This window comes from Alnus glutinosa, chromosome 5 (genome assembly GCF_958979055.1).
Source record: "Alnus glutinosa chromosome 5, dhAlnGlut1.1, whole genome shotgun sequence".
Classification (NCBI taxonomy): Eukaryota; Viridiplantae; Streptophyta; class Magnoliopsida; order Fagales; family Betulaceae; genus Alnus; species Alnus glutinosa.
Window position 1 is genome coordinate 6389487 of NC_084890.1, and position 18448 is coordinate 6407934.

The 18448-nt window shown below is 36.5% G+C and overlaps 2 protein-coding genes across 2 annotated transcripts; one reads left to right on the forward strand and one right to left on the reverse strand.

Moving 5' to 3' along the window:
• Positions 1-5129: 5129 nt before the first annotated feature.
• Positions 5130-12323, forward strand: LOC133868201 (uncharacterized). Its single transcript, XM_062305018.1, has 5 exons — positions 5130-6974; positions 9667-9851; positions 9952-10122; positions 10867-11319; positions 11651-12323. The coding sequence occupies exons 1-5, from the start codon at positions 5480-5482 to the stop codon at positions 12104-12106; spliced, it is 2760 nt and encodes a 919-aa protein (XP_062161002.1). The 5' UTR covers positions 5130-5479; the 3' UTR covers positions 12107-12323.
• A 477-nt stretch (positions 12324-12800) lies between these two features.
• Positions 12801-14314, reverse strand: LOC133869381 (uncharacterized). The gene is made up of 2 exons (XM_062306357.1): positions 13723-14314; positions 12801-13477 (listed from the first exon to the last, which is right to left on the reverse strand). The coding sequence occupies exons 1-2, from the start codon at positions 14261-14263 to the stop codon at positions 13083-13085; spliced, it is 936 nt and encodes a 311-aa protein (XP_062162341.1). The 5' UTR covers positions 14264-14314; the 3' UTR covers positions 12801-13082.
• Positions 14315-18448: the final 4134 nt, after the last annotated feature.

Genomic DNA, 18448 nt, shown 5'->3' on the forward strand with positions numbered 1-18448 from the left:
GTGGAGTGGCGCCATATTGGGGTTCATGGGCTTGCGTGTGTCGCATCCAATGCTTGAAGTTTGATTGCATGTTGTCAAACTGATTATTGATCCCAGATCAATCCAACGAACGAGAACATGAAAGTAAACACATAATCCTCTAAATTTTTGAGAAATTTTAAAGATAAAGTAAGTTTTTTTTAACGAGAGTTAGATATTAAAATGATGTGGAGTTTATTCATTGGTACCTATTAAATTTCTTTTTATTAATTGTTTTGATCATCTTCAATGAATAAACGCCACATCATCTTAATATTTATATCTTAATAAAAATTTTGGTACTCATAGTATTTTTCAAATTTTTTAAGATAATTGACCTTGTTAATTGGTTTTTAAATTTTATTTGATATTTTTTGGATTTTTTTTTTTTTTTTTTTGTATTTTGAATTATTTATTAATGATTTTAAAAAAAAGTATATTTTGTTGTTTTAAAAATAGAAAATAATTTTCAAAACCGTTACCAAACGATGCTAAGGCCTAAGGGTCGAGTTGAAATCAATATTTATTACTGATTTTAATTTTCGTTTTCTAATTATTATTTATTACTTTTATCAACTTAACAATGATGGAGTTTTCAAAAAGGAAAATATTTAAAATCAGTCCTTATAATTTATCAGATTTACAATTAACTTCTTCTAATATCAAAATGAACTCAGATGTCCTGAAGTATGCCAAAGAAATAATTTACTCTTTCAGTTAAATTTCGTTCACTAACTAAACATATTCTGCTAGTGTAACACTGATTTAATCAATACACATGTCTTAATTTTATTAGCTCTGCCATGTTATTGTTTACCACAATGATTAATTTTGTATTTTTTCCGTTAAAAAATCTAAAACAAAAAAATAGAATATCATTTAAATTGATATTACCTGTTGCTCTTTATAATCTAATTTAAGATATCATCTCATTCTTGTAAAATTCTTTTTTTTTTTCCCTTAATTTTTCAATTCCTTGATATATATATATATTCTTTTCTTTTCTTTTCAGGGCTCTTGATGGATAGTTTTGGCCAAATGCACAGTTTCTTTTCTGGGCTCTTGATACATAGTTTTGGCCGAAAAGAGAAAGTCACAATGCATAAAGGAACTAATAGACTATGGTGCTTTTTTGAGTTCAATCAATTTTATTTATTTATTTTTTATTTTTTTCACTTCAAATACCTAAGTGGTAGAGGTGTTGACAAATGCATGTTGGGAACTTGTTTTGCCTTGGCAACAACCAAGTCTATGATTTGTCCAGCTGTAAAAAGAGTGCATGGCCTTAAGTAGTATAATGGAACTAGTAACAAAAGACTTGGCTTTAAGTGGAAGGTGATTAGTAACAAACACTTGCTCCAAATTACTTACTCCAACTACTTGGGATTTAAGCTTTACCTAATCAAAGTTTGTTGTTGATTTCACAGTATTATAATCTATTAAATATGAGCACAAGGGTCGGGATCGGGTGTATTAGCTGCCCGGCCGTATTGCATGTAATATTGAGGAGCCTCGTAGGGTGGGCCTTATACTTTAGACTTTTCAATTAAGTAGATCTTATATTTACTCGCTCAGTGAGGCTATCCGTATTTCAAGCAATATGAACAGCTAATTAAACCCTATGCAAATCTCAAGAATTAGTTTTGTTACCCGTGCATTTTGACTGAGAAAAATAACTTGATAAATGTACATATATTTTTAAGTGTTTACTCCTTAATATGGTAGTGAAAATTATCATTAATGTAAAAAATATATAAATTAACCTGTTCAAAAATCAATGGTGAATCTCAATACCACATCAGGGAATAAAAAATTGAAAATAATCACTTAAAAATACATACAGAATTTCTCAAATAACTTTATTTAATATATTATGAGTCTATGACAAACCTTTTTCAAAATAAAAGAAGAAAAGTAAGAATATGACAGCCCAAGCTTTAAAAAGTTTGGAAAATATATTTTATTGGGCCTTTTATTCACTTACCAGAAGAGAAACGCAAGCCCAATGGATCCATATTGATCTGCATTAACCAGCTCGTTTTAAGTGTGGATGGGTTCTATATAAGAGCATTTCTAGTAATAAGATGTAAAATATTTAATTTAATTAAAAAGTACATATTTTCTGTTATTTTTTAACATAAACTTCAACAAATTATTTATTATATTATCTATTTTTTTCATTAAATATTATTTTTTTTTTTATTTTTTTGTTATATTCTTACCAATATGACCTCTTGGAGAGGGACAAGGAAGAGAGAAAAATATTAAAAAAATGATATAGTGTGCTATAATAAATAGCAAGAGATTGTTATTTACTGTAGCACCTAATGTATTCTAGCTAGCCTTTAGCTAATTTGGTGGTGGTAAAAAAAAAAGAAGGTAATATTAGCAGAATTTAGTTAATATAAACACTAAACTCTATTTCACATACATGATACATGTGTAAATTCTATAATAAACATGATGGAAGCCAAAACATAAAATATAATAATTTGCATAATTTATAACTACGTGCATAATTCATCATCTTACTTTTGTTAAATTTCGTGTGCTAAGTCTTTCCCTTCTTACTTTTTTTTTTTCTTAAAAAAAAAAAAAAAAAAAAAAACTAATAGCATGTGCTATCATTAATGCTGAAAATGCTCGAAGGCTTACAACTTGAGATTAGAGGGACAAGACCTCCATACACTCTAAGCCAGAAGGATTTGACTTAAAAAACAGATGTCTAGACAGCACACAAACCTCACAAGAACAATATTTAAGCCTCTCTTTACAATAACACACACTCTAAAAGAAAAGATGGTCGATCTAGCTACAAGTCAACAGATATTCCAGTAAAAATTGAGTAATACAAAGGCAGACTGTGACTAGAGAAACAAAGGAAATACACAAACACAACAGATAGAAAAAACTTAACCCAAGCCGGTGGTAGGAGACACTGTCTTTGCCGAAAAACGGCGCGTGTAGGACACGCGCCGTCTCCGGAGTCACCCTACAGCAAATTGGTCCCCATATCCCCGAGCGCCATTGTTGCACTGCTAGAAAAGATGGAGTGTGGTCATCACGCGTGCCCAAGGGGAAAAGGATCCGTAGTGCGTGATGGTCATGCGCCGATCACCGATGACCTACACGGCCAATGCAAGCGACGACAAGACTGGAAGACAACGATGAACTCGACTGAAGGGCGCGTGTCTCATAGAAGCAGACGAAAGAGCGTAGATCTGGCTTCAAAAAAAGAAATGAAGATGAAAATCTGGCCAAGCCCTTCTCCGATGACATAAAATAGAGCAGCATCTCCCCACTGGGCGTCTCGAAGAGAACCTTTCTGTTAGAACAAAAAGAAAGGAAAAGCAAAGAAAATAAAAGAACATAAACACAAATCTCAATAGCCCTAAAGGCGGGAGAGAGACCTTAACGTCTATTGGTACACACCATAGAAGGACAAAAATACTTCATAGCCCTAGAAGGGCTAGGAGGTATCACCACTCCCTCCCCAAGTGAAACAGCTTCAAAAAAGACTCTCTGTCTCTCTAAAAAATGGGAGCTTCTCTCTCTAGACCAAAAGGGAAGCGTCATTTGGAGTTGGAACTTTCCGCCTTCTCTGAAAAATTTTCTTTGGAAACTACGAAGAAACATCCTAGCAACAAGGGAGAACTTATTTCGCAAGGGCATAGTTGATGACCCATTTTGCCCTTTCTGTCTCTCAACCTCAGAATCCATTTTTCATGCCTTATGGAGTTGTCGGGCATCTATTGCAGTCTGGCAAGAATGTGGGCGCAGGATCTAGAAAATGGTGTTAGAAGAAGGATATGGGTTGCACATCATTAAGTCTCTTCATGCTAGGGTGGATAGACAAGAGCTCTTGGAGGTCTTCTTGGTGATGCGTGAAGTGTGGCTTAGGAGAAATTTCTTTGTTTTCCAAGGAGGCTTCATCCTTCCAGAACACCTTGTTCTGAAAGCTAAGTCTTCTTCGTCAGATTTTCTTACCTCTTTACAAAAGGTTTCCAGCACTACAGGGGAGATGGGTAGGATTCCCCCAAAATGGAAGGCTCTTGTGGGAGGGTGGCTAAAGCTGAACTAGGGTGCTGCTGTTAACAAGCAGTTTAAGAGGATGGGAATATGAATTATTGTGCAGGATGAAGAAGGGGTGTTTGTTGCAGCCATGGCAAAAGTCCTCCCCTCTTTTAATGATCCCACTGTAGCTGAGGCCTTAGCAGCATGGCATGCTGTCAATATGTGCGTTGCAAAAGGTTTCCATAAAATAGTGCTGGAGGGAGACTCCTTAGTAGTGGTCTCAGCTCTCAACAATTCCCTGCCTACTTGGAGTTCCCACGGTCAACTGATAGAAGACACAAAAGTGAAGGCCAAATCTTTGCACCAAGTGGAGATTTCCCATGTTAATAGAGCTGCGAATCTTGCAGCTCATTCCTTAGCCAAATTTGCTGTTTCGCAATTGTTAGATGAACTGTGGATGAAGGAATGTCCTTCCTACATCCAGTCTATTGTACTTGCCGAACAAAAAAAAAAAAAAAAAGGAAGTGCTTTTCTCTCTTCCTTCTCTCTTAAGGAGTTAGTCAGTGGAGTAATTACTAATTAGGCATCGTTTGGTTCTATGACCAATCATAAAAGTGGCCAAAAAATTGTATCATTCACGTGTACATGGTTCAACGTCAAATGTAAGTATATACAAATAATACATTTGAAATGGTTATGCCTCATGACTACTAAAGTTTATTTATTTATTTTCAAATCTGAACTCTACTAAATAATTCGCCATTCTTACAATTTTTTTTCAAAATCAAAAAAGTAATGTTATACACTCTCATTTATGTACACATGACTTTAAAATTACCATTAAACTTATAATGAATTATTATTAAATTTTAATTAAATAATAAATTTAAAAGTTACGTTAAAGAGTATAAAAGTAAGTAAGAGTATTAAAATAAGAGTGTGCCTAACATTTTTCATCCCAAAAAATGCTTGTCAAACTTTCCCAAACTAACCCTGAAATTCTTACTCCAAAGCGATAGACCCGACCTGAGTAAGGGGGCGCATTAGACATTTTAGTCATTAAGAGGAATTTTTATTTTTTATTTTTTGTAATTCATTGAGAGGAATTTTGATAATTGAATATAACTCACTGGCCAGTATCCCCCTTCGACCTCCTTCTGCTGCTTTGCCGCCGGAACCAAGCTCTAACCACCACATCAAGTAGCCTGCACCACCGCGGGCCACAGCACTCCGACGAGCCTAACCGAACGAATCAGGCAATTTTCGGCCATCCAAAGCATTCAAAAGCGAGGTAGAAACTCAAAAACATTTTTTAGTATAAAGTTTTGCTGGAAATTTGAGAATTAAGAAGAGTATTATGCTTGGGGTTAGTGTTTTGGGGTAGATTACAAGTCTAGCTCTCAATTCTGAGAACTTAGAATCAAAATCTGCTTCTCGCCAAGACCCCATGTCTATCGAGAGGGATCTCTACCCCTCACAGGACGACCTCCTCTACGAAGAGGAGGTACTCCGCAACCCGTTTAGCCTCAAGCTCTGGTGGCGCTACCTAATCGCACGCTCCGAAGCCCCTTTCCGGAAGCGATTTGTCCTCTACGAGAGAGCCGTCAAGGCCCTCCCTGGAAGCTACAAGCTGTGGCACGCCTATCTCCGCGAGCGCCTCGAGCTCGTACGCAACCTCCCCATCTCCCACTCCCAGTATGAAACCCTAAACAACACCTTCGAGCGAGCCCTTGTCACCATGCACAAGATGCCCCGCATTTGGTTCATGTACCTCCAAACCCTAACCCACCAGAAGCTCGTCACCCGGACTCGCCGCACCTTCGACCGGGCCCTCTGCGCGTTACCGGTGACCCAGCACGATCGGATTTGGGAACCCTACCTCCTGTTCGTCAGCCAAAAGGGTGTCCCGATCGAGACCTCGCTTAGGGTTTATCGCAGGTACTTGAAATACGACCCTACTCATATAGAAGATTTCATTGAATTTTTGCTTAATTCGAGTCTTTGGCAAGAGGCTTCAGAGCGATTAGCTTCGGTGTTGAATGATGATTCTTTTTTTTCGATAAAGGGGAAGACTAAACATAGGTTGTGGTTGGAGTTGTGTGATTTGCTCACTAGGCATGCCACCGAGGTCTCTGGTTTGAATGTGGATGCGATAATTAGAGGTGGGATTAGGAAGTTCACGGACGAGGTTGGGCGGCTGTGGACCTCCCTTGCCGAGTATTATATTAGGAGGAATTTGCATGAAAAGGCAAGGGATATATTCGAGGAGGGTATCATGACTGTGGTCACTGTGAGGGACTTTAGTGTGATTTTTGATTCATATTCGCAGTTTGAGGAGAGCATGCTTGCTCACAAGATGGAGAACGTGAGCTCGAGTGACGAGGAGGATGAAGGAGAGGAAGAAAATGGTGTTGAAGATGATGAAGATGTTCGGTTGGATATTGATTTATCGGTGGCCAAGCTTGAGAAGAAGATGCTTAACGGGTTTTGGTTACACGACGATAAGGATATAGATTTGAGGATTGCTCGATTAGAGTATCTCATTAATAGAAGGCCCGAATTGGCTAACAGTGTTCTGTTACGACAAAATCCTCATAATGTGGAGCAGTGGCATAGAAGGGTGAAGTTGTTTGAGGGTAACCCCACAAAGCAGATCTTGACTTACACTGAGGCGGTGAGGACGGTTGATCCTATGAAAGCCGTGGGGAAGCCTCACACATTGTGGATTAATTTTTCCAAGCTGTATGAGAGCCACAAGGATATTGCCAATGCCAGAGTTATATTTGATAAGGCTGTGCAAGTGAACTACAAGACTGTTGATCATCTGGCTACTTTGTATTGTGAGTGGGCTGAAATGGAACTGAGGCATAAGAATTTCAAAGGAGCACTGGATTTGATGAGGCGGGCCACAGCAGAGCCATCAGTGGAGGTCAAACGAAGAGGTAATACTAACTCTTCCTCATTTGCTGTTTCTTCCTTATATTATTTATTTTTGGATGTTTTCTTGTTCTGTCTATTTATATGCTTGCATTCAATCTAAATCTGAATATGGTAGTATTGTTTTATTAGACGTGGCTTTAATTCCAAGTCCATCCACCTAGATACATGTAGTTCAGCTTTATCTCCACAGCTTGGGGTGAAATGTACTTTTGAGTTGTAACTTATTTATGGTAAAATTACTTTGTCTTATATTCATTCCCTTATCAAGTTCTATCAAACTTTTTAATCCTTCCCATACCTTTATCGATTTCACCTCATTAGTGATTGCTTCACTTAAGGGCACTGAGTTCTAGATCTAAGAAGTTGGCTAACAATCATGATTGTTGGTGGTTAGTTTTATGCAAGACCAATACATCATAAAAAAGTTTTATGCAAGACCTGCTTTTTAAACTGCTTTTTGTGCCATGCATTCCCCACTTCACCTTTTATTTTATTATTAAATAAAATGGATTCTTAGTGAACTGTCATATTGTGGCTCATTCCTGGTGGAAGCACTAAACTTTTTTGTGCAGTAACAGTGCTGCTATGCATCACGGCATCATATGCAGAGTTTACAGTTAATAAGTAGTCTTTTCAGTTTTTTTTGTATTATGAATGTTGGTCGTGGTGTACTGGTGTGTTAAGAGTTACAGTTGGTCTCAACTCTCAAGGATTTTTAGGACGTACTGTAGCAAGTAAACAATTTTTTCGTTGCTTGTGGTGCTTGCAGAAACTTGTGTCCTCTACACTATTTGTGAATCAATATTTGTAGAATTATCATCGAAATTTTGTGTCTTGGCAGCTTTGCATCTTGGCATGCTTGTGTTTTTCGCATCTTATTTGTAGATTTGTTGTGTAGGCATTATTCCTGAACAGCTTGAGTTCAACTCATATAAACTCAACTCGATAAACAAATCGAGCTTTAACAGAAATTTAGACTCGTTTAGTAAATGTGCCAAACTCGTATAAACTTGACTTGACTCATATAAGCTCGTATAACTTTATTTTTATTATTTTCTATATTATTATTTCTAACTTGTAATGAGAGCATTTTAAGAATCTTAAGAGATGAAAGGGAAATCCTCTTCCTAATGTGATAAATAACTTCAAAATCCTTGTGATTAGGAGTCTTAATGTGGATATGTGTGTGTGTGTGTATATGTATATACTGTAACAATATACTTATGTAGGCTCTAGATTGGATTGTTTAACAGTGTAGATAAGGCCATAAGATCTAATATAAATTATTCATGTCATATTTGAAAATTATATATGATACAAGGACCCATCAAGGTGCAGCCTTGTGGTCAAAGGGTGGGCTTGGGATGAGCCATAAACTCAGACATTCTGGGTTCGATTCTGCACTAGGAGTTCTTCTGGATTACTTGATACACGGTTCTGGTGGGTAGAATCGTGTATCCGGGATTTACTCACCAGGGGAGAGTCCAAAGGGCCCTGCCTTGGTGAGGTTCCGCGTCATTAAAAAAAATAAATTGAAAATTATATATGATTTGTTACAAATACGAAGTTGGTTAAGTTAATTTTTATAAGAAATTAGTTTATAACGATATAATATTAACAATAACAAAGATATTAAAGATTAGCATTTACAAACAGGTATAAATAGTGATTAAATTTACTTTATATGAGGAATAAATAAATAAATTAAACAGCTTGTAAACAAACTTGAGTTTGCTCCAAAAATAAATTAGCTAAGCTTGGATACATAATCTAGTTTGGTGATAAGATCGAGCTCAGCTCATATTGGAAACAAAATTAAACAAACTAAGCTTGAGCTGTTAATATTTAGCTCTATTGTTGTGTATAGCTAGAGGGTGCTTTGAAGTTCGTCAGACATTGAAGTTTCAATGTTTTCCAATTTGAAACTACTTAAAAAGACACAGGTTGAAATCATTCTGTTGTATTACAAATTTTTTGAAATGCTGTTGTGGATTATGGCATGCACATGGAAATCTGATATGGAGAGCTGTAACTGGAGAAAGTACTTCACTGCAAATAACAGTGTCTGATGCACATGCATTTCAGTTATGCTGGACTAGGAACATTCATGTTACACAGATTTGAAATCTGCTTTTCATGTTTTTCAACTTTTACATAGCACAGGAGATCGGTACTTTCAATATTCTAATAAGTTAATTTTGTTTTCTTTCAATTTTGAAAAATGGAATTATTTGGATTTCTGTTTTAGTCATCATCAAGGGTATTTGGATCCATTTTGGCTTCTAGAATTTGTTAATGTTTTGTAAGAGTCCCGGCCAAAAGGGTTGAAATGTGGATTGAAACACTATAAAACTGAAATGTTTGGGCATCAACTTTGTCAATTTGGACCTACTTTTAAACTAATTAAATGTTGAAAAGAACAGTAAACTCCTGCTCACGTGTTAAGCTACTATTAGATGTTTTCCCTTTGTTAGAGCACTAGTTTTCCAGAAACTGAGGGGGAAATGGAGAAGTAGAGACAGTGCTTTGGGTTTTCAGTAGCACTATTATGTTGCACCTTTTACATAATTAATCTGTAATTTTATCCAGCACTTTTGAGGCTTGAATTTTAAGGGAAAAAAAAATTTACATTCTTTTTCATTGGGTATTGTGGAACCATAGCTAAGATTTGAGCCCTTTTGTTTTCACTTGCAGTGGCTGCTGATGGGAATGAACCAGTTCAGATGAAGCTCTATAAGTCCTTGAGACTTTGGACCTTCTATGTTGATTTAGAAGAGAGCCTGGGTAACTTGGAATCCACTCGAGCAGTTTATGAGCGGATATTGGATCTAAGAATAGCCACACCGCAAATTATTCTCAATTATGCATTTCTGCTGGAAGTGTGTGCATTCCTTCAATACTTCTGCTATTATTTCCTTAAGTATTTCCTTTTATTGGTATCAATGGATTGACAAGCTTTTACTGGTTTGACTTGTGCAGGAACATAGATACTTCGAAGATGCATTCAAAGTATATGAAAGAGGTGTCAAGATTTTTAAGTATCCACATGTCAAAGACGTATGGGTTACATACCTCTCAAAATTTGTAAAGAGATATGGAAAGACAAAACTAGAGCGGGCAAGAGAGCTGTTTGAGCATGCTGTTGAAACGGTATGCGCCTATTATGTGTTTAGATCAGAGTTAGTCTGGTAACTTCTAGTTGGGGTTTTTGTAGCCATTAATTCAGGGAGGGACATTTCATAATTAAATGACTAGATCATATGAGTTAGTTAATCAAATTCCAATATTGTAAATAATGAGAACAAGTCGGAGGAACAAGTCAGGTCAATAAAAAAAATTGTGGGAGGAGCAGAAATTGGGTTATTTGTGATGCTAAAAATAGTTATGGTTTGTAGTTTTAAAGTTATTTTAAATTCTCGGGAAGGGTTTTTTTAAAGGAATGTAAGCCGTATACCATCTGGTTATAAGGAGGACTTGCGGTAATAAATGCAATATTAGTTTTTAGTGTTAAGCTAGCTCATAGAGGGTTTGAGGATCCATCTATTGTAAAATAAGCGTGTATTTTTAAAAGGAACCAAGTACATGCATCAATGTCTAAAACATTTGACAGAGACAAGGAATAGATGAGGATGAGATATGATCCGAAGAAATATATTACCTTGGATTCATGTAGAAACATATCTTTATCAAGGAATTGTTTACATCTAGATAAGTTATTCTTTTTGTTATCCCTTTTGGAATATTCCTCCTGGTTCACTAATTTTATTCCTCGCTTTAATATATATAAGGGGTAATGAATTCAGTTTTTAAGTTGGATGATGGTAAACTCATGTTTGTCACAATTAAGATGGTCTCATGCTGACCTTTATCATGTTCTTTTCTTATGCATATCAGGCGCCTGCTGATGCAGTAAAACCATTGTATCTTCAATATGCAAAGCTGGAGGAGGATTATGGTCTGGCAAAGCGAGCTATGATGGTCTATGATAAAGCAACTAAGGCTGTTCCAAACAACGAGAAATTGAGCATGTATGAAATTTACATTGCTCGAGCGGCAGAGATTTTTGGTGTCCCGAAAACAAGGGAAATATATGAGCAAGCGATAGAGTCTGGTCTTCCAGACAAAGATGTCAAGACCATGTGCTTGAAATATGCCGAGCTTGAGAAGAGCTTGGGAGAAATTGATCGTGCTCGTGGAGTATATGTATTTGCATCTCAATTTGCAGATCCACGATCTGACGGGGACTTCTGGAATAAATGGCACGAGTTTGAGGTGCAGCATGGAAATGAAGATACCTTCCGAGAAATGCTTCGTATTAAAAGAAGTGTTTCTGCAAGCTATAGTCAGGTAAGAGCTTTAATTTTTCTTTTGCCATTTTTCCTGCCGTAGTAGTGGCTTCGAAAAGTATCAACTTTGGTAATGCATGCAGTTCTATTCACACTACAGGGTAGGTTTTCAATGAGTCAGGTACTGAAACAAGAGTATAATGTCAGTAAATGAAAAGAGTGTATGAATGAGTACTTCTCTACTTAGGTTTAATCAATTGATCCCCAGTCCTTTTCTTTTTCTTTTTACTGAAACATTATTATAATTTTAAAAAGGATGGGGGAACATTAGACATGTTTAATTTGCCGCAAAAAAACTCATCATTTCACTTCTACCTTTCTTGTTTGTGCAGACACATTTCATCCTGCCTGAATATCTGATGCAAAAGGATCAGAGATTGGACCTTGATGATGCAAGAGACAAATTGAAACAAGCTGGGGTTGCTGAAGATGAAATGGCTGCTCTCGAAAGGCAGTTAGCTCCCACAGCCACCACTGCTAAAGATAGCAGCAGAAAAGTGGGCTTTGTGAGTGCCGGTATTGAATCACAGACTGATGGAGGTACAAAAGCAACCGCAAATCATGAAGAAATTGAGCTACCAGAAGAAAGCGATTCGGATGAGGACGAGAAAGTTGAAATCGCACAAAAAGATGTTCCAGATGCGGTTTTCGGAGGTTTGGTTCGTAAGAGAGATGATGAGGCTGAAAAAGATGGGGAAGAGCACAATGCTGCAGCTACTAAAGATAGGGATGGTGAGAGCCGCCTAGGCGCCCTGGAGAGAATAAAGAGGCAAAAGAAAGGAGCCTGATATTGGGAGTTGGCTGGGTGCAGCAGTTACAGCATGAAGGAATCAGCCTTGTATTTGACATTTGTAGCTACTAACTACCAATTTCACACTTTACCCGTCCTTTTAATCGTGGATGAGATCTTTTTCCTGAGAAACGTATGTTAGTAAATTATGTATACCTTCCCAAGTTTTTTGCCAGTTGAGATTAACATGCTTTTGAAAGAAGATTAAAAGACTAGGGTGGTTCTGGGTTCATATCTCTTCTTAACCCCCTTCGATCTTGCTTTTGAGACGAAACCCTGCTACTACTCTTTTGGGGAAATTTGTGTTTTTTTGTTATTTTGTCTTCAAGATTTTAGTTTTCAATTTGATAGGTTTGAGACCCGAGTTTGGGTCCATTCTAAATTCTAGATTTGCACCAATATTTCTGACAAAATTGATAACAGCAAATACTTGTGAAAAGTTGTCTGTTTGGGTATTGAATTTTGTAGAATTAGAATTTAATTCTAATTCATTGCGCGAATTTCAAGGTTTGACTTTGTGAGATAAAATTTGAAAAAATTGAATAAAATATAATTTGTTTTAGAATGGGCTCGAATTTAAAATAAATTAAAATTCTAGTGTTAAAGTTATCAAATTAAAACGAAAATTTTAAAAGTTGAAATAACCAAAAAAGCACGGAAGATCAATCAAGATGATATCACAAACAAATAGCGATGGTAAAAACTAACTATATCATTGATAATTGATTATATGAATAAATATTAATGAATACATTATAAGTTTCTTCCTTTACACATAAACCTTCTTAAGCTTGACCCATCTCTATCATGGAGTCTAGCCATGAAAACTAAAAAAAAAAAAAAAAGAATCCCACACCCACAATTTCAAGTATTTAAAAAATCCAACCTTTTAACCTATGGACAGAAAACCCTTTTTTACAAAATCAACTGAAATAGTGAATACTTTCTATTCCTCCTACTGTTTGCGTTAATGGCTAGCTTCCACGGTTGATCATCTCCGCGTACCGATTCAACGACTCTTGCCTCTGCAACCTCATTTCCTCGTTGAATTTCTTAATAAATGCCTCCACTCGCCGGTTCAAATCTTCTTGACTCAGCGACGGCTCTTTGCGAAGCCTCGACGTCGTGGCCCCGGGCGACGAGGTTATCTCGTTGGTGCGGTCCTTGAATGTCTCGGATTTGTTCACCTGCGACTGCGACTGCGACGGCTCCAGCGTCTCCACGATGATTCCACGGCCGTGACTCTCCCACGTGTCCCACTTCTTCACGTGCCTGCTCAGTGGCATTGCTCGCCCTTCCGTTATCGCCTTCCACGTGTTCTCCAGCGTCTCGTGCCGCTTCGGCTTTGCCACTCTCAACGCTCTCCCACCTGAAAAACCAACTGTGCGTGAAATGGACGCCATGTTTGAATCATTTTCATTTTGACTTGTTAAAAAACATCGTCGTTTGGGTCTGCAAATTGAGTTTTCAAGAAACACACGTACGCAAGTTGACGTTGTAGTAAAAAAAGAAAAATCTGACAACGCCGCCGGCGATTTGACATCGACGACGCTTGTAAATTTCAAAACCATAAAATTACCGTTAAAATCTAACCGTTAGTGTACGGTAAGTTACCTTCGGTACTGGCTTTGACCGGTTTCCGATGACCGAACCTCGCAGAAACCAGAGGTTTCTCCGGCGTAAAAAGAACCCCCGACGGAATCTCCGATGAGTCCATCCTCATCGGCTGGGAGCCCACGAACTCCTCCTCCTCCTCCTCCGTAGATCCTATCATCACCACAGCCTCTGTCACCTCCGAAACAGAGTCCACAGTCTCTTCTCTCTGCTCGTACGCCACCGTCAACTCCAGAAGGCCGAACTCCGGAGAGATCTCGGCAGAAGCGTCCGAGCGCGACGAGTACCTTGGGTCATCTGGGAGGTCTCGTTCTGAGCTCTGGTGGTGGAACCTCGAAGAGGCAGCGATGGAGATGATGATACAGTTGATGATAACGTAGAGGTAGGGTGGCTTGAGCCAGGAGAGGATCGACGCCCATATGAGAGGCGCGTGAGATCCCGTGATCCCCACCACCAGCGGCGCGCCGAGCTTCAAAGCCAAACCCACAAACACCACGCAAGTTGAGATGAGCAGAGCTTTCAGGGACAGCATCCACGCCATTGTGAAAGGCCAATAGCTAAAAGACTGAGAGAGAGAGAGAGAGAGAGAGAGAGAGATTGCGAAGTGGTGCATTTGAGAAGTACGTTGAACGTGGAATATATAGGGCGGGCTAGGAGGGACGCTGCTTGTGCTGGAGTCTGAGCCATTGGATCTAAGGACGGATGAGATGCGGTGGCCTACTCGTGTTGGATCTAAGGGAAGGAGGGAGGGGGAACCGACGGATGAAATGAGCTTTTTGTATATTTACGTGGTGACCCACGTATTAAAAAAGATATATAAGTTATCAATTTGTTTGGGATAAAGTGGGAGTAAAAGGATTTTATTTTTGAGATAAGGTAATAGTGGGCCATGTTAAGGTTAATTAACTTTGACTCTTGCTAATTCATGGAAAAGTGACCAAGGAAGTGAAATACTTACATTAAAATACACCTATATATACTATATTTTTGTATAGGCCGGGTTATATGAAAAATTAAGGCGGGACTCGCACGTTAATATTGTAGGATAATTATGTGATAAAAATATAATTTTTACCTATTATTATTTTTTTATTACGTGGTTAATTGTTATAATATTAATTAAATGATTAAATTTATTTTAAAATAATTTGCAAATTAACATATAAAGTACGAAGCAAAGATTTTGACTTCAAATATTGTCTCTCTAATTCACATTTCATTTCTTTTTAAGAAGAAAAAAAGAAAAAAAGAAAAGAAAAAAGAGTTTCATACATTTTACCATCTTTTTCACCTGAATTATATATCTTTAATAAATTTGTTCAGTACTTCATCAATCCATTTGGTTTTTGTATTAATTGGCCGTTTAGAAAAAACTGTTTGATTTTTACTACGTACATGGCAATCTAATCTTTATTCTAGCTTATATTAAATGGGTTATATTACTGTAACCTTTCCTGTTCGAGGATGATGTAAAGAGAAACTGCTTTTTAAGGCATTATAGAATCCAACAGTATAATGCACAGTGGCTTTAGGTGCCAGCAAGATTTTTGAATATTTCTCTCAACGGTCATATATAATTGACCGTCCGTCACTCACGGAGGGTGCACCAAGATACTGAAACGCTGTTCCAATGGCTGCCGGGAGGCTCGGAGTCGGCCCTAGCTAGCATGTGTACGTGCCCAAGGTGCACCCCTAGCCGACCATGGACCATGCTTTCGTATTGATGATGATTTAAAAAGATCGAGTAAAGCTTTCTTCTTTTATGGTAATTAAAGGTCGGAGTCACAGCTTGGCTATGCCCTCCATAATAATGAGAGACTGCGCATGCCTTTTAGTATTTTCAGCAATTTTTTAATCATTTTCTTTTAAATATAGAGAGCAAAATTATATTTTACTTTCTTATTAAAAATTATTTTACACCAACTTTCTTTTATTTTTTCCTATATCATTAAAATATTATTTTTTTTACTTTTACTTTAATTAAAAATAAGAAGAAAAAAAATAAAGTAAGAGAGAAATAATATATTTTTTTACCTTTAATTAAAAGTAGGAAAGAGAAATAAAGTAGGAGATAGATAATATATTTTGTGAATAAACAATTGAATGGAAAGTGAATAGTGGAAGCACTATTCACTTCCCAGAGAAACGAAAATTTTAAGGAAACTGCTATGGATGAATTTTTGTAACTTTTTTGAAATTTTCCTTAAAATTCAAGAAACAAATCCCATTTAAGAAAGCTGCTATGAATACTCTTAAAGAGTAAAGACTAGTTCAAATGGATCCCATCTTGCCGACTCCCAATCGAAGCACCCGACCCGCACCCATCTCATTTCTTATTTAAATTGGGTGTCAAATTTGGATGGAAAATTTTATGCTTCAGATTCAATCTGACTGTGAATATGTTAAATAATGTAATACTTTTTTTTTTAGTAGAATAACGTAATACTATGTACACCGATGTAATAAAACAAAATTTTAACCGTAAAATGCATCATATTCCTTAATGTCTTACATGATGTAGATGAGGATCCGCCGCGTTAATACTATCAATTTGCGGAGGCCTAGACCATTGTGGCAGCACATATAAGATCTCGGCGGACGGTAATTGAAAATTTCCTCCAAAATTATTTTATAGTTCATATAATATGTAATATTAGAATATTAAAATAATTCATCTCCTATTTCGACTTCGAATTTTGTTTTTAACATTCACCTCCTATTTCAATTAAACATTTTACAATAATTTTTTTATCGATTTAAGATTTTGAGACTGCTAAATTTATGATAGTTGAAGAACTTCTCGGTGATAGACGCGTAGGCTGCTTTGATTGGACTCCTGAAGTCAACAAAGCTGAATGTTGACTTATAATTAGGAGATGCATGTGCCCACCCGTATATGATCTTGTAGGTCGATCACTTGTATAGCATGATACGTAAACCATCTTAATCAGTCTACACTTAATCCATATTAAAAATAATATTTGAATAATTTTTTCTCTCAGTCTACACTTAATCCATATTAAAAATAATATTTGAATAATTTTTTCTCTCTCTTTCTTATAGCATTTAATATTTTAAAGAATATTGAAATGGTATAAATAAATGATAAGTGAAGCTATTGTGGAGTGCATTAAAACAAATAAACTATTGTAGAGTGCATTAAATGGTATAAGCTCTAGCATTTATTTAAATTGAAGAAAAATTTAAGGAAAGCTGTTGCTAGTACTCTTATATGGAATATGAATTTTAGTATGGGGCAAAACTTAAAAAATAGAAGTATATATATATATTTGGGAGCAGGGGAGAAAATAAATTTATGAGGGTCTACATATTAAAAAATATATATTTTTAAGGAATTTTTCTTTAATAAAATTTGAAAAACTAGTTTATGGCTTGGGGGCTTCAGTTCTGCCTCCTGATTCTACATAAAAAGGAAACTTGAGGGCTTATTTTATTTGGTACTTTAAACGACTGTCTAATTTGCTTAAGCAATGAGATGACCCTGTCTATGGAAGTGGCAATGGCCACCTAACTGCCAAATGAGTAGTTGGGCTATACGGTGGTTTGGACACTCCTAATATATGGCTGGATTTGGGGTGGTCGAACCATCCTTATGGTCAAAAGAGTGGTTTGATCGCTCCAACAATTACCACCCTGTGACTTGTACGTGGTGTAAGTCATCCATTTCCTCTCTCTCTTATATGTAGTAACATTTTAACTCGTTTATTTAAAATAAGCAATCCAAATTAGAACTATTACACTTGTGCAATGCCGATGGATATTTCACACGGTCGGATTGAGATCATGTGCAATATTTAAAGTGTTGCATTTAGTGTAATAGTTCTAATATACTCCTCTTACAAAATATATACCCAACGTATTATTTCTCGTGCCGATTCAGTGACGGAACTAGAATCTATTATTGACAGGGGTCAGATGCCAAAATAATTTGTTGGTAAAAGCTAATAGGATAAATTTTTATTTTTGACCTTAAAAAAGTTTATTTTTACCTAATACTTTTTTTAATTTGTTGAAATTGAGGAGGACATAGCCTATACCATGCCCCATAAATCCGTCCATGCGTGCCATAAGTCACCATGTTATCCGAAACAAAGTCAGAATAGACAGTGTAACATACTGATGGTGACACTGACACATGCACCCATGCCAAATTTTCAGCTTTCAGCCTTGTTCTACTCAAGCAGTTATTTCATATATCAATATTAATTCTACGTTCAATATTAATTAGTAGCTAGGCTTCAAATGGATTGAAGAGAACAGCTAGCTAGCTATATATATAATGAAATTGCACCACAATTATGCTAATATGAATGGATTCGATGTATTTTATCACATGTACAAACGGATGAGGATCTAAAATTGTAGATTCTCAAATTACAGAATTTAATTTAGACCCCCCCCCCCTTTTTTTCCCTACTTTGAAACGCTTGAAAAATGACACATATTAAAACCGTGTCATGTTACAGTTGAGAATTGAATATATTTTCATCAAGTTCTTGCTATGTATGTTGAGGAAAACTGTCTCTTAATTTCTAATCGAAGAACAAGCATCTCTACAAAAATAAAAAATAACTCTTTTGTAAGGAAAATTCTTTACAATTTTGATAAGTATCATTTTTCAAGCGTTTCAATATTAAAAAAAAGGCCTAAACTTTATAATTTGAGAATTTTAAGAGATCCTGATCCGTATGAATGTAGTTATATA

What these genes read in the sequence shown, in the direction of transcription:
- LOC133868201 (XM_062305018.1), top strand. Translation starts at nt 5,480, where the DNA reads ATGTCTATCGAGAGGGATCTCTACCCCTCACAGGACGACCTCCTCTAC. An exon ending in ATTATGCATTTCTGCTGGAA is followed by an intron (nt 9,852 to 9,951) that starts GTGTGTGCATTC and finishes TGACTTGTGCAG; the next exon opens with GAACATAGATACTTCGAAGA. An exon ending in TTTCTGCAAGCTATAGTCAG is followed by an intron (nt 11,320 to 11,650) that starts GTAAGAGCTTTA and finishes TTGTTTGTGCAG; the next exon opens with ACACATTTCATCCTGCCTGA.
- LOC133869381 (XM_062306357.1), bottom strand. Translation starts at nt 14,263, where the DNA reads ATGGCGTGGATGCTGTCCCTGAAAGCTCTGCTCATCTCAACTTGCGTG. An exon ending in GGTCAAAGCCAGTACCGAAG is followed by an intron (nt 13,478 to 13,722) that starts GTAACTTACCGT and finishes TTGGTTTTTCAG; the next exon opens with GTGGGAGAGCGTTGAGAGTG.